The sequence below is a fragment of the Oreochromis niloticus genome, linkage group LG3 (genome assembly GCF_001858045.2).
Source record: "Oreochromis niloticus isolate F11D_XX linkage group LG3, O_niloticus_UMD_NMBU, whole genome shotgun sequence".
NCBI classification, from domain to species: domain Eukaryota; kingdom Metazoa; phylum Chordata; class Actinopteri; order Cichliformes; family Cichlidae; genus Oreochromis; species Oreochromis niloticus.
The window spans coordinates 80,275,646-80,292,798 of NC_031967.2; the positions used below are offsets into that span (position 1 = coordinate 80,275,646).

The 17,153-nt window shown below is 39.7% G+C and overlaps 1 protein-coding gene across 1 annotated transcript; it reads left to right on the top strand.

The window, feature by feature from the left end:
- Positions 1 to 12,918: 12,918 nt before the first annotated feature.
- On the top strand, positions 12,919 to 15,469 carry LOC109197382 (uncharacterized). Its single transcript, XM_019352371.2, has 2 exons — positions 12,919 to 13,859; positions 14,250 to 15,469. The coding sequence occupies exons 1-2, from the start codon at positions 13,035 to 13,037 to the stop codon at positions 14,574 to 14,576; spliced, it is 1,152 nt and encodes a 383-aa protein (XP_019207916.1). The 5' UTR covers positions 12,919 to 13,034; the 3' UTR covers positions 14,577 to 15,469.
- Positions 15,470 to 17,153: the final 1,684 nt, after the last annotated feature.

Here is a 17,153-nt window from a genome sequence, read left to right on the forward strand (position 1 = left end):
CAGGTAAACACATCAAATAAATACAGACGATAACAAGGCAAATTATATTAAATAATAGAAAATAATTCAAATAGAGTAAGCAGAGCAGTTGTTGAGAAGAGAGTTTTGGTTAATGATACAGTGGCAGATCCCAAATTAGCCAACAAAACAGCACAATGTCAGGAACATCACCGCTCATCGTCTGCAGCATGACTTGCCGCTGCAGTCGAGGGGTGCACACAAAGTTTTGTGTTGTTGGTCAGTTCACTCTGAAGTCTGACTATTAACCAATGAGAACCCACAGAGTCACAGGTGCCACATCCCTTTAAGCTCTGAGAAAAGTTCCTTTTAAAGTTTTAACCATGACTTTTAACTAATGAAATCAACAAGTGACATGTACTGAACATCCTGATGCAGTCATGTGACAAGTAAGTGACTCTGGGAACTCATGACATCATTTCCAAAATGGCAGCACACCCGGGCAGTTCATGTTCCCACTTAGCCAATTTTAGAAATCTAGTTTTCTCTTAACAAAAGTAAGTTTGAACCCACTCAGCATTCTTATCCTTTAATGTGTGGTTGATTTATCTCCATGGCTGGAAACTAGGTTTGCAAAACCTGCTGAAACAAAGAAGCTTCCACACAGATGTTGGCACTAGTCTGATGCCTTTGGCTGAACAGCATTAAGAACTGACAACAATAATATGAACATGGTATTGATGATGCATAATGTTATTTTCTCTTCTCTTCTTGCACTTTTCTTGACATATGTGTATGTCTTTACTAGTTTATTACAGAAATCTGGTCTGTTTCCTGCAGCTGCAGTAGGTTGTTGAAAATACCTCTAATATAAAGCAGGATTTTTTTTAGTATGCACATTTGTGTGATGTAAAACAAAGCTGTCAAATAATTTGTTGTTAAACCAATCCAGCAAATGTATGATGATCATGTGTTATGGAAATCCAAATAAGAACTAAATTCTGTGTTAATAAGCAAAGGCCTGTCTGGCAGATTCATTTCCAAATAAGGAATAAACAAAGTAGAAATGTTACTGGGTTCTTATGTGTTAATAGTTGTGATTGCCAAACGTTGAAGCTTGTATTGAAAAACGGTTCATCACTCGAAGCTTTTCAGCACAGTCCTCTCTGGTGACATCTGGTGGCCAGAAATATGAAGAACAGGTTGAAACTACAAAATAAAATGACCTTCTTCATTATGAGTGTCCACTATACAGAGTGGAGTTCACAACTCTGTCTGATATTGGGTCACCGTTGTGTTGCTTTGAACATTAATTTTCTGGGGTGAAAAAATTATGTTTATTTTTCTAACAAATAAATGTCATCAATAACCTTTCCTTATTTAAACATGTGCCATGGTGTGGTGTTTTTTTGCTTGTGCCACCGTGATGCATGTAAATACAATAGATGAAAAATACATATAATATCAATATAATAATGTACAACACATTATGGAGTACGCTTCTACTCTGAGATCCTGCCTCCATGTACTTATGGAATTAACCACTGGACAGCTGGACAGGTATGTTTATAAATAGTATTATATTAGGTCAAATTTTTTATACGTATTTTAGACCTGGAGGTAGAATTGATTGTGAACTTGTAAAGTAAAAATGGCCAAGTCTGCATGTTTTCATGGAGACAATTTCTCCTGCCTTAGAGAAAATCCTCTTGCATGGAACAGAAGAGGCTGGAATGCACAGAAACTGGTAGAGATGCAGGTTTACAGTCTTCCTGGGTCCCACAGACTATCAGCTAAAAAGAATAAACAAATTCAATTGTTGCACATTTTGTAGAATAAAGATTTAAGATTATTTAAAAAAATAATATATTTTTTGTTAAATTTAAAGAGTCAAATATTTTTATCATGAAAAGCAGATTTTTGTTAAGCTATTTGAAGTTTTTTTTACGTTATCAGATCCAATAAACAAACAAAAAGACAAAGCAAACAACAAGAGCAGAAAGCTGTCAAACCCAACCGACTGACCAAAATCAACTCAATAGACTCCCACACATGGCATGACCGCAGAGCTGTAGCAGAAGAAAAACAAGGTATGCACATGGACTTGAATCAGGACACAGGAAAACTACCAGCAGCTCACATGGACTATGATAGTAACTGTAAACTCAATGAGTGTTTTAAATCAGACATATTTCACATTGGCTATTTTGATATCAAATACCAGTTACATGTCTTTTTTTTTCCTGTTGGCCAGCTGCTGTGACACATGTTTGTGCTCTGATGCAGTCATTAAAATAAGAAAAAACAACCATTAAAGAGAGCTTGCTATTCGCTGGAACGTTCAAGACAATTCTACTACACAGCAAAGCAAAACACGATTAGGCAAAGTTCTTTGTTTCTCGGATACGAGGAAGACCAACTCGACAAACGCTGTTCCTTCGCTTGTTGCTCTCGTCCGCTCCCTCGTAACACTGCTCTTTTATTGAGGTTCTATGAATATACATGGGTTCATTAACATATGACGTCTTACATAAGTATACATACAAACAAAGAGTACCTTGTCTGTGTGTGTATGTGTGTGTTGGGGGGGGGGGGGGTGTCAGAGTTTGACCCCATAGGCGACTTCCCTAAACCTGCTGGTCTGGTAGTCCAGCAGTTCATCTAAACAAAAGGCGCTTATACTTAAACAGATACTTAAACTATACCATATATCAGAAGAGAAGATACAACCTTGCTCATGATCCCAAGAGGTGTGTGATCTATGCCAGAACACTCTGTAGAGGAGTGAACGCACCCTCCTCTTCATGCTACACAGAGTTGTTCCAGACCTCTGTTAAAATCTCCCAATTCTTTTAATCTTTGGGCTGAAGGAAGGACAATACTTGGTGTATAAATGCTCAATCAACAATATTTTATTTCCATACAATTCAACACTTAAGAGCATAAGAACCATCATGATGGGGAGACCTGCCTGCAGAGGGTCACAGCAAGTCTCAAAATGGTGACGGGTTAGTCAGCTTCTTATAGCCTCTAGTAGCCCCCACCTAGTCATAAAAGCCTAAACATGCACATTCTTTCTCTCACACGGCGCCTAAGTTATGACCTCGGCTCCCTGTCTTTCTGCTCTCTGTAAAGGTGGGGGTATGGAATGTAGTCTGTTTCTCCCATTTATCAGTACAAGGCCCTCTGCACCCAACATTCTCTTCATGATTCAGCAGTATGAAATGTCAAGAAACAGTGTAACACATTCAACAGTGTCGAGTAATGCAGGTCAATCCAATAGATCTAATGATTTTCACACTCTTCTAAGTCAGAAGTATAATGCAAACTAAAACTACATACTGATCACACACTCTATATTAAGGGGTATAATATGATCTACAGCAGTATCATAATTCAACTACTTTGATTACAGATATAAGGTAACATATGATAACAGAATAATCTCACAATTCCCCCTTTTGATCTCTTTTTTAAGAGATCACTTATAACATACACTCCAGCGTTACAAGGTCCAGCTCTTCTTGGTCCTGAGGCCCTCTGTCCCCCTTTATGGGTCGACCATATGTGGGATGACCTCTGTGTTTGCACAGTTCAGATGCAAGAAAAATTAGATTTACAACAATAACAGCAGTTACAGATGACACTCCCATCACTCCCCAATTCTCCCACAGCTTTATTTTGGTGCTCCAGTTTCCCACTCCCATTATTGGTGCCACCTTATACCTTTCAAACGTACTCAGACTAGAACCTCTGTCTAAGGAGCTTTTAACCTTTATTTTATTGCTGCAGCTACCAGTATCTCCCAGTCGGGTGATTCTCAGCTTCTCTTCTTTCTTCGACCTCAGGGGTTAGACCACCCTTTAGTCGGTGCACAGATCAGGGGATTATTCTGCCCCGAGTTCAAACAAAGATCTGTGTATTTTGGGGTCACAGCCGTGTCCCCTTTTTTGCCAAGAGCCTCTCGAACCTCGTTGGTCTGGTGTGCCTAGATTTTCGCCAACCCCTTCATGGTTATTGCTGTGTTTATGGGATCCATCTTCTCAAGGAGCCCAAACGCCATGACACTTGACCCCAGTTGCTGTCTCGGCAGTCCCTACATCTGTCTCTGCTGTGAAGGGTCCTCATATCTCCGTGTCCCCGTCTGGTGTCTGTTCCTTTCTCTGTAAGAGACAGAAAACCAAAACACCTCTCTCCCCAGCCTTGATAATCTAATGTTGTTATCCATTGTTTTTCTAGTGATTCAAAAACAAATTAACTATTTTTATTCTAACACTATAAGCTTAAGTTTTACCATACCTAAATTATTAAACACACAAATAAAGTCATAAAATGTTCATAAAACCATTGTTTGATGTTAAAACTCAACTTCCCCCTTTTTGACACACTCCCATGTGTCAATCCATCGGAGCTAGAAAATTAAAAGAGAAGGTTAGTGACACCATATCTCAGAACTCAAACCTAGCAACCAACGGGTTAAATCTGCAGTTCCACACTCTCATGTGAAGCTACCGTCTCCTCCTCCGGTCTCTCTTATCCTCCTGCTCCTGCAAGAACAAAACAAAGCGAAGCATCCACCCTTCTCTTGCCAGCTGGGTGAATTGTTTGTTGGCATTTACTAATCCTAAAGTTGGTGAAGTCTTTGTCTCAGTATCAAGTCAGTCAAAACTTTTAGTCCGTCCATCACAGTCCAGTCACATGCATTCATTCACACCCATTCATACCAGATGTTGCTGATAATGGAGTCTCACGCGCGACCTATTCGAGCATCCATCACCAGCAAGATGACGTCATCATTTTAAAGGAAAACAATTCCTTGTTTTTTGGACTGGATTGACTCGCTGCAATCCTTTTAGACTCAGGACTTCTCACGTGATCAGTGTCCCCTATAAGTGAATTTCTCTCAAGCCAATTACAATCATGGAGAAGCACACTTTGCAACTGTTTACAGTAATAATATTTTATAGCGCTTTAAATCTCAATCTTTCAGGCCTGGTTTAAAGAGCTGATTGTTAAATCATGAACTCACAAAATATCACCATCGGTGGATCACACCTCTCAGATGTTTTTCCTCAGTGCACTGTAACAAAAACAAAAACAGATGTAACCAACAAAATACTAATAAAAATAACACAAACTAGGGCCCGTTGCAGACATGTCCAAGCATAAAACTATCTCTCTCTCAGTTACGAGAAAGAACACAAGCCAAAGCTCACTGATAAAATCAAGCTAGCGCTAAGCAAAACCAAAAAAATCAACCAGAAATTCACAGGAACGTTTTGCTTCCTGCCGGGACAATATTGTGTGGGAATGAGAACCTCAGGTACCGTAGCACCTTGTGTTCCTCCTTGAATTAAATTTCAATCACAGAAAATGCCATACTCCGACCTAAAACTTCATCATTTCCACTCTGTGCCTCTGTTCCTCACCAGGCTGTGTGAAGCACAGCAAAGAATTCAGTCAAGGCCTTGAGCCATAAACAGACATCACGGACAGACATTGTTTTCATAACCAAACCGTTTTAGACCTTATTCCTTAACTCTACATAAATGCCCTTTGGGTGACATAAAACACATTCTAAGTAATCAATAGTAATCAATGGCTCCTCATAAAAATTATGTATTGGGATATTTGTGTGCAGCATTTTGCATATCAGCATAAGCATTTGTTAGCAAAGCATTCTTCATTGCATCAGCGTGTGTGTGTGTGTGTATGTGTGTGGATCACTTCTCAGTGAATCAGCATTTCAACGTGTGTGTGTGTCATTTTTCACTCAATCAACGAGTGCACATCTGTTCATGTGTGTGTTTCTTTTCATCAGTGTATGTAGACGTGTATGTTTGTGTGTGTGTGTGTTACGACCCGGCTCAAGGCCGCAACAAAAAAAAAGATGAATACCAGGTTGTGGGTGAGAAGAGGCTTTATCTTAAAATGGACAACCAGGTTGGCTAGAAATGGCTGGTGCCACTAAGGCAAACACAACAAAAGAGATGGACAAAATGGTGAACGGAGAACTAAACTATACTGGGAAAAACTAAACTACTGACCCTGAACAGAAACACAAACCTGAACACAAATAACCGCGAGCAGAAAACAGATGACGGTTGGGCAGCAGGGAAAACACACGGATGAGACATGGTGGATACACAGACGGGCCAGCCAAACTACAAAGACAGAGGACGCGACTTAAATACACACAGGGAAACACAGGGAGATTGCACACAGGTGGGGAACACAGCTGGGAATAATCAACAAGACGAGACAGAGGTAAAACTGAACACACTCACATGAGACGCAGACCTTCACAATAAAACAGGAAACGAGAACAAATCCTTAAACATAACACAAAACAAAACACTGACAACATTAAATCGTAACAGTGTGTTCATCACTTTCCTGTTCTGGCGTCTTGGGTAAACCACAGCCTGAAGCGTGCCCTGGGGTCCTGCCCTCCTCCTTTTCAGTCTGTTTGCGACCATTGCTGCTGCTGCTGCTCAAAGTTCAGTCCGTCCTGGTTCTGACCCCAATTGGGGCAGTCCTTTCTCCAATGTCCATGCTCACTGCAGGTGAAACCTGCATCTTCTTCTTCTGTGTTTTTTGTCCATTCTGAGGTGCCTTTTGACCTCAGTTACTCCTCCTGTCTCTGTCGCGCCCTTTTTGCTGCCCGATCATCCGTGTTGGTCCATCACTGTCCTGCACAGTGTTAATGCAGAGTTGTTAAGGTCAGCATTCCTTTGCTCGGCCTCACTTTTCATTCGGGCTTGGCGGGCGTCTCGTCACAGCTCTGTCAGCTGACGCAGTCTGGAAATTTTCCCCCGTGTAGTGAAATGGGCCTTAGGTTTAGTGCTCTCCGTCTCTGCTGCATGAGATCGCATTCCTGCAGCACTTGTTGACATTTTCAGGTTGTTGTTGTGGGTCCAGCTGTTGCAGCATTTGGTCAGGGTCACGTAGAGGGGAGAGCAGGAGTCCAGGTCAGCCTCGGCTTTCAGGGCCGGCAAAGCAGCCTGTAATTAAACATCAAGAGAAAAAACAAAAAACAAAACAAAACAAAACAAAAACAAACAGAAGTGTACGAACAGGAAAATGATGTTGTGTTGGCTGTGTTACAACGAGAGGGGAGAAACACCGGGCCAGGCCCTGTGTCAGCCTTCTCTCCCTCTTTTTTTCTTTTTTTTCTTTCTCACAATATAATTAACTCATAACCCACCAAGTTGACAGGACAACATGCACATGTTCAACTTCCTAAGATCATGTTTAAACTCACAAAAGAGAAATTTTCTTTCCGTCAGTAATCACTTGTGTTGTTCAATCATCAGAAAACATCTCACAATTTGACTCTTAACCACTAAATTTGTTATTTCATCACTGGTTGGTCATACCAGTCTCTTTATTTTCTTTTTTCTTTCAAGCTAAATTGTTGTCCTGCAACCCAGAGGGTTTATTTGTTAGTAATGGATAAACTTCACCATTTAACAACAGAAGTATGTTAATTTTTTGCTGCTTTAACCTTGCTGGAAAATCTTCACATGTTCATGAGTGTAAGCTGTTTTTTCATTGCATGTGTGTGCATTTGTAGGCAGGTTAATTTTAACTTTTTCTCAAACTAGGCGTTACCTTAAAAGGAGCCTTTCTCTCACATTTCTCTGCTTGTGTGTGTTTTTGTTTCACCTTTTGTTGTGATGCTCCGGACGCCTTCCCAACCTCCACAAGTCCGTTGGCCCCAAAATTCAACCCAATTTCATGTGCTCTTAAAACCTTCATTTCTCCTCTAATTCTCTCCTCGCTGCTGTCTTTTCCACAGCTGCTGATTCTTGCTGGGTGTGGTTCCCCTTACTATAATTTTGCTTCGGCCGCTGTGCTTGTGGGGGCAGTTGGTCCAGGTCCGTAGCTTCCTGTATTAACACACTAAGAGATTTATTTAATATCATTTTCATCACTGTTAAATAGATAAGCAGGCAACACGCCCACCTTGACAGCACAAACTGCACGTCAGTCTCCCAACACATTCCTCTCTCTGCTTCTCAATAATTCTCCACTACGCACCTCTTACTCTCTCTCTCTCCTTTTTTTATTATTTTTTATTACACCACAGAGTAATACACCCAATTATGCCCGTCTATCTCTATGTGGCTCCAAATTCCCTCTTTATTTAATTTCACACTCGTCAGGGGACAGGCACACAACAATTTCAACCACTGAATCAAGGACTTTCAAACTTTTATCTTTTGACTAATATAGAACTCAACCTTAGATGTCAAAGCATTTTCTTGTTCTATTCCAGAATAAATGTGAACCCGTGATTACACGGCCGTTCCAGTGTTATTCTGTTATCGTTTGAGGGCCCTCAGCTCTCAGGTGATAAGCCTGGACCTCCAGACGCCGCTGGTCCATACGCCGCGTCCAACGTACGGTGGGGGAGCCAACCCCAGGGCAAAATTAATTTCCACAGGTACACTAGGCGTCAACCTTTGATCTTAAAGCATTTTCTTCGCACTAATGTCCTCCTATTCACACATCAACCGTCACTGTCACTGTGTTCACGCTTCACACCCAGAGCGCGCCTCACACACAAAACTCCCAGAGCGCGCCTCACCAGCCGTGAGACCCACAGAGAGCGCTTTTCACCAGCGGAAATTTACACAGAAACCTCTAAGCTCAACTGTTAGAACTCTTCCGAAGCACAACCGCACCATATACCAGGTACCCCTTTCACTGCGCTTATGGCCGCCACCACGGGGCAAAATCGCATCGTAAAAGTGATGCATACGTCCCCGAGGCTCAAAACCGACACCATAAACCAGCGTCTGCTTTACCTTTAATCGGGGTGAAGTAAATATTTTACTTATAATTTTATGACCGCAGCCCTCGAGGCTCAAAACCGACACCATAAACCACCGTCTAACCTCTATTCAATGTGCTGAAACCAGCAACCCCTCACTACTGCACTTACGGCCGCATCACCAGAACACGGCCGCATCATAAACCAAAACCTGCGGACGCGTTTCGCATTACGCGTTGCTGGCGCTCAACCGCACCGTAAGCCAGCATCTGCTTAACCTTAATTTTATACTAATTTCATGGCCGCATCAACGAGGACTCAACCGACACCATAAACCAACTTCAAAACCTCTATTCAATGTACTGGACTTATGGCCGCGTCTCCAAAAGATTCTAATGTATTATTGCTACAGAAGCCAGTCTTAGACAAAGTTAAATGTGGAAGGTAAAGTGGGCTGCAACTAGCTCAACGTAGTATATTATTAGTTTCTTGGTAGAAGCAGTTTATCTAACACACTGGAATTCGGCCTCAACTTATGTTGTTAGTATCTCGTGCCAAAAACCAGACACCGACAAATTTAATGTGAAAATACGTGTAACTCAGCGAACAGATTAATTTGGAAAGCCCAATATGCACATTTGGTATTTCTAATACAACAGGCTGTGCTTACCTTTTTATTCTGTTAGACCGGTCTTCTGTTCGCCTTGCCCCACGATCTCACCACAGGCCAAATCTGCCCCTCCTCAGCACACCAAAGATCCGGGTCACCAGGCACCAAGTTGTTAAAATCTCCCAATTCTTTTAATCTTTGGGCTGAAGGAAGGACAATACTCGGTGTATAAATGCTCAATCAACAATATTTTATTTCCATATAATTCAACACTTAAGAGCATAAGAACCATCATGATGGGGAGACCTGCCTGCAGAGGGTCACAGCAAGTCTCAAAATGGTGACGGGTTACTCAGCCTTTTATAGCCTCTAGTAGCCCCCACCTAGTCATAAAACCCTAAACATTCACATTCTTTCTCTCACACGGCGCCTAAGTTATGACCTCGGCTCCCTGTCTTTCTGCTCTCTGTGAAGGTGGGGGTATGGAATGTGGTCCGTCTCTTCTATTCTAGACACAAGGTCTCCTGCACACAACATTCTCTTCATGATTCAGCAGTATGAAATGTCAAGAAACAGTGTAACACATTCAACAGTGTTGAGTAAAGCAGGTCAATCCAATAGATCTAATGATTTTCACACTCTTTTAAGTCAGAAGTATAATGCAAACTAAAACTACATACTGATCACACACTCTATATTAAGGGGTATAATATGATCTACAGCAGTATCATAATTCAACTACTTTGATTACATATATAAGGTAACATATGATAACCGAATAATCTCACACCTCCTAGGATGAGACATTCTTTCAATCTACAAATGATTATATACTTCTACGCATATATAAATATATATTTCTAAGCATAAAGTCTAAACAGTCTCCCTGATTCATACGGTGAGTCAGTGAAGTGGTCTGAAGTGTAGACTTGTAGTCAAGACCGCCTAATCAGAGACCAAGACAAGACCAAGACCGAGACAAAAAAAGTCTTTAAACTGCAGCCAGATGCTGCTTCGTTTACGGGTGTCAGGCATATTTTTGTGTTTTTGCTTTCGCACAGCCCTCCTCACCGCTGTCTACTGTCTCACTCACTTACTGAGAGGACAGACGCACGATCCACTTGACTGTCGCGTCTCTCACCCTCTCTGTTTTTCACATAATGATATTATCCTATATCCTCGCATGTGATTGGCCACAATATGGAGGGATTGGAGCATAACTGAGCCACTGTGTGAGAGCTGAGCAGCGAAAGGAAATTAAGTGAGGGTAGAATATGACTGTAAGATTAATAGGCTCTGTTTTGAGTTTTGTTCAAAAAAGAATGACTTCATATAGGAAAATAAATATCACATATGCAGGACACCTTAAACTAGTTTTTTAATTAAGCAGCAAGGCAGAACAAAGTTGGGCCTGTATCAAGACACGAGGACTAAACCCCAGTTCAACCAGACCCAGAACTGATCCAGAATTAAAACAGGACTACAACAGTTCAAAATCAGGACTATTTAGGACTTAACCAAGACAGAACCAGAATCAAAACTACATGATAGTAAAAATCATCATAGACCTGCACTACACTTATTTTTTAATTCTACCAAAGTACACTATTTAGATTCAGAAAAGTTTATATAATTATTTAGCCGTCATAAGCCTGCATAACTTAATAAATATAGAATTTGAAAAGTAACAAATGGTATCTAAAAAGATTCACTAGGTACTAGATACATGTTCTGATGAGTTTTGGCAAACAACCATTTGACTAACATGTGTGTCTCACCTGCTTTTTGTTCCATCTCTGTTCTGCCCTCATTCTCCCTCTCTCTCTCCCTCTCTGCTCCTCTCTCTCCCTCTTTGTGCTGACAATCAAACCAAACCAACATCATCAAATATACAGTGGAAACCAGATATTTACAAACTCTTCAGATAAAAACACAAACACTTTTTTTAATTGTAACATCAAATCAGACTAAATGTTTATTTTTTTTAGATTGATAAATATAAAAAACATATTTGTTAACTTTTGTATTTTGTATTCAACATTGAGCCACACTTATGGAGCTCCACAATTCTTTTCCTGGTGTTTTGTTGACATCTCTTGATTTTCCCATGTCAAAGAAACAGGCTCTGTGTTTTGCCTTATATGCATCCACAGCTGTGCCACCAATTTACTCACATGGACTCTACTAACCTATCAGAAGCTTCTTCAGCTCAGAATGGAATCGTCTGGAGTTTTCTTATTAATTAACAATAAACTTAGTGTATATGTACTCCTAAATTTGATGAAAGTGATTAAAATAGACAGCTCCCTCTTTTTATTCTGACATTTAACTAATTCAAAAGATATTTCAACATTTATTTATCTAAAACAAAAGTTTACTCTAAATTGATGTTTAACAGTAAAAAATAGTTCTTATGTTTTCTACCTAAAGTGTCTGTAAATATCTGGTTTCATCTGTGAATAAACTGCTCTGTATTGGAATTCCTCTTGTTTTGCATAGATATACTGAACAACATACAAAGCATAATATATAAAATAACATCTACCTGAGTTTTTTCTTTGAAAGAAGCTCCTTATGTCCATTGTTGTGTTCATCAGTACACAATTGAAACCGATTTAGAGAGTTTGTTTAGCCGTGGAGGGTAACAACTGAAAATATGAAATGTAAGCTAAGACTCTCTAAAAAATCAGCATTGTTGTTCGGCTTTTTATTTATCCATTTGTTGATTCACTAGAAGAGCAAGTAACGCAACCAAGTGATCAGTTTGATATCAATCTTTTGTGATACACCGTCATATTTACATTATTAGTTCAGTATGAATGATTTGCTTTGGTACCTGGTCAAACTTAAGCTCTCCTCTGTCTGCAGCAAACTCGCAGGCAGCAGCTTCTCCCCCCTCGCTCACATGCGTGCTGTGCTCAGTCGCCCAGTGCCTGAGCTCGGATCATACCAAAATTAGGGGGAATTTACGACGGTGCGCTCTGTGCTTCGTGTGTTGTTTTTGTTTTATACAGTTGTCAGTCAGGAATCTAACTAACAAATTACACACCAAAAGACCCCATGCTTCTGAAAAAATGACCCGGGCTTAAGCCCAGTAAGCCACCCCCCCGCTCCGCTGATGGTTGACTCCAAATCTCCCGAACACTATGTCGATTTGAGAACGGAAGATCGAGACCAAGACCACATAAAAGTGGTAAGACCGGTCTCGAGACATCCAACTCTACTGAAGCGTACGACAAATCAAATATTCATTCATCATAAGGCTCTGGCTACGGAAGCGTAGAGCTGCCACCCGGGCAAAAGAAAAATAGAAGTATATGACGTTATAACGTGAAAACTTTATTGTTCTAACAAGATACTTTTCATGTTCGTACAATATACTATCATGTTTGTACAATATACTTTTCACGTTTGAACAACATAATATCACGTTATTACAATATACATAATTATCACGTTCGTACAATATAAATATTATATTGTACGAACGTGATAATTATATTGTACGAACAATAAAGTTATCACGTTATTACAATATACATAATTATCACGTTCGTACAATATAAATATTATATTGTACGAACGTGATAAAGTTTTCACGTTATAACATATCTTTTATTGTTCGAGCATGATATATTGCCGTAAAACATAGTGAAGTGGTGACAGTACAGATCAGAGTGCGAGAAAATGGCACGTTTATTGGAATTAATTAAGTTCTATTTTATGCTTGGATTGAGGCATGGGGAGATTTTGCTGTTATTGAGCAGTTTGGACAGTATTGTGATAAGCATGCGGACACTTAGAAGAAACCTAAAACGCGGACTGTACAGGAGAAAGAATGAGTCCGATCCGATTGAGGTGGCAGGATTTCTTATTGATCAACTGGAGGGACACGGGAGGCTCCATGGATACAAACTACACCACCTGAACTGCATTCAGGCAGGTTATGTTGTCACGCAGAGTACTGTGAGACATTTACTGAAATATCTTGACCCTTACGGTGTTGAGCAACGACGCAGAAATCGCCTAATGCGACGCACGTATGTAAATCCTGGACCAAATTTCATGTGGCATGTTGACTCCTATGACAAACTCAAGCCTTTTGGAATCTGTATAAATGGAGCTATTGATGGCTTTTCGAGAGTTATGATTTGGCTTCATGCCTATTCAACAAACAATGATCCCAAAGTCATTGCTGCATATTTCATAGCAGAAGTTGAAAAGAGGATGGGAACACCTGCTAGGATTCGCTCTGATTTGGGAACAGAAAATGTCATAATGGCGGAGATGCAACGATTCTTGCGATGGACTATGGATCCGAACGTCAGAAACTGTTTTATTACTGGATCCAGCAATCACAATCAGCGTATTGAAGGCTGGTGGGCCTTTCTGAGACGACATCATGCTCAGCACTGGATAAATCGTCTCCAGGAACTAAAAGACCATGACTGCTTTTCTGGATGTTTTTTGGACAAGCAGCTCATATTGTTTACGTGCCTGAACGTCATCGAGGTATGTAACCATGTTTATATTCTTTTAATGAGTCATTGTGTGTGTGTGTGTGTGTGTGTGTGTGTGTGTGTGTGTTAGAGAGAAAGAGAGACACGGAGAGAGAATAAAAAGTTTGCTTTAACACCCATCATGCACCATCCCTATTATCACTGTGTTCAGGATATGAAAAAATGCATATTTCACTGACCAGAAACATAAAATCACACTGTCTAAACCAATTCACGTTTAATAACTTGTATCACGTGTCTATCACTGTTATTCTTGTTGAGTATTTTTGATAAACTCTGTTTTTCTGACTGTCACTGTGTGGTGTTTTTGGGTAACATGTTGAGCCAAGAGAAATGTGTTCTTTTACTGATATGAGATTTTTTAATTTTTAATATTTAATAGGAAGAGCTGCAGCAAGTTGCACATATGTGGAACACCCACATAATACGCAGAAGCAGAAATGCAGTTGCTCCAAGTGGACGTCCGATTCTCATGTACACCATCCCTCATCTCTTTGGAGGACAGGATCATCTGAAAGAGGTTTCTCGGGAGGCAGTGGATGCTTGTAAGCAAGAATGCCAACAGAGAGGACCTTATACCTGTGATGAAACCGTTTTCAGCTTGTGTTGCCTTATAATGTCAGAGAACTTCTTACTTCCACCAAGCACAGCAGATGAATCCATTGAACTGTATCTCTTCCTGAGAGCCTATATACTGAAGGACTTATAAACCTTAATATAATTGGGTTTGGGACTTTTTACGCACATATTTTTTGGTACAATGTTTTATTTGTGCAATAAACAATAGAAAAGACAATCATTATTATTTTGTTTGGATTTTTGGTTCAAGATAGTAGCAAGCAAGCATGTCTAAATATATTTAACCAAATCTGTGTACTCCAGTGAAGAATCAAAATTAAAGCAGGTCCTTGTATTAGTATTGCATTTCTTTTTTTAATATTTTGACTGAGACATTTATGCAAAAAACAGGTGTTTGCTTCCCATCTAAAGAAAACATTTGACACCTGTTTATTAATGAGAACGTTGAAGTAAATGCTTGAATACGCAAAATGTTTTAAAAATAAATCAGCAGAAAGACGTGCATTGAATAATCTCAACCTTTTGGCATTTCCAATTATTTTTTAACTGAATTTCTATTATATCTGATTTCTGTTTTAAGACTGTTGAAAAAACATTTTTTAAACTGCTGATCCTATACATTCTCATTCATGAAATATTGTTTTCAATTTTACTGAAAACATTGTGCAACTGTTATTCACCCACGAACAGTTTCTTGTAAACTGGCAAATATAAAAATTCTGCATTATGTAATAATTACCAAACACTGTTAGATGTTAACCTCCCTTTTATTTGTGTTCAAGGAGAAGAAAACACGGACTCTTGATAAACACTACAAAACTTAACTTATGTGCCAATTTTCTGTCTTTTATCCCAGTCAACTATTGCATCAAACACACTGCCTTCCAAAGTTATTCCCTTAAAATATGTTCTAAACAAATGACTTGTGGAAAGGTAAAAAAAAAAAAAAGATACTTGAAAATAATTAATATTAAATCTTTTGAATTATTACTAAACAAAACATCCCCTCTAGCAGACATCTTGTATCCTACAAAAGGACCTTGACACATGATAAGAACTAATAATAAGCATAGTTCACCTCTTGCTGGTAACCATATGAACTTATTAAACATAATTAGTTAACATTTAAACTAGTAAAACTTTTAAGTATGAAAACTTAAACTGAAATTTACATTTTTCATGGTGGAAACAAATTGATGTTATCCACAATTTTTGAAAATAAATTCAAATATAAAAAAAAAAAAGTTTTTTGGGGGGTTACTAATAAAACACTTCCCTGAAATCTAATCACTTCCCTGAAATCTAAGCTCTTTTTTTTTTATACAGCTATAAAGTTTGGTTAAACCCACAAACAGGGAACACCCCTGTTTGTGGGTTTAACCAAACTTTATAGCTTCATAGCCCCTCATTGTTATTGCAAACCTTTCATTATTTGGTTTAAACATGATGGACTTTAATCAAGCTATGCTGAACTCATAAGAGCTTTTAGCAGCCAAAACATTGTCCAGTTCATTTCGTAGTTCTGGGTAGGACGTGTATGTCCATGGTAGTTCCAGAAGAGGGCCGCATGTGTGTGCCACAGGTCGTCGTGCCAGTCCATCCACAGGCGTGAACAGTACCTCAACCTTGTCAACACAGATGACATCTGACCCAGTAAGAAACCTGAACATCCTTCTCAGTCCTGTATCGTCAAGTCCTCTGATGTACTGGTGCAGAAATCTGAAGCTCTGCTTCTCTGCTTGAGTGGTGGGAGAGGCAGTAAGCAACTTCAAAAGCTTTCTCGTTGTTGGCTTTTTATCTTCATACATTTGTAGGACATCTTGTGGGCTTTGAAAAGCTTCTTTTAGGAAGTGGCTTGCAACTAAGGACATTTTCTCTGCGGCATATGCTGGTTTTTGGATTAATTGTTTGTGTGCGACTTTCAGAAGAAGGCCTTTTAAGTTCTCTTTGGTTGGAAGCACTGATACATCCAGGCGATCCATGAGATCCAGCACTTCATCCCTGTCTTCATCTGAAAGATCTTCTTTTAGAGCCCTTGTTATCAGATCCCTATCTGATTGACTTAGGTAAAAGAGAAGACTTTCAAACAGCAGATCATCTGATACTTGATTCTCACCGAAGATGAGTGCCACTGTGAAAACAGGAGCAAGGCGACAAGGGAAATATCCATGGTCTTGAAATCCCTTCAGTAAAATTCTACCCATGGATTTCCACTCTTCTTCCTGCCATTTAGGTGACAGTGATGGCACTCTGAACTCCTCTCCTTCAGCTGTGTTGTCCACAAACTCTGACCAAAATGCAGCATACACATCTCTTGATACACCGTCTGCATCAGCTCCTTTTTCATCAATGTAGGTGTATTTTAGAGGGTGTATGAGGAGTGCTGGATCTTTGAACTGGCTGATCATCTCCTCCAGAATAGTAACCCTGTGAAGTTTGATGGTAATGCAGACAACATCATATGATCCTGCAGAGCTTATTGCTTCATTGCTTGTACCTGGACTACTGACTGCTGTGTTTGTTGGAGGAAGTGTAATGGATGTGATGACCAGATCATCTTCCTCAAACTGCAGGAATGGTTCATCTATTACAGTGTCATCAAGTTGACAAGGCAGAGGCTCTCCAAGGTAGGGTCCAATCATTACCTCAGATGTGTCTAATAATACATCTTCATCAGCATTCCTAGATTCTGATGATGAGATCACAA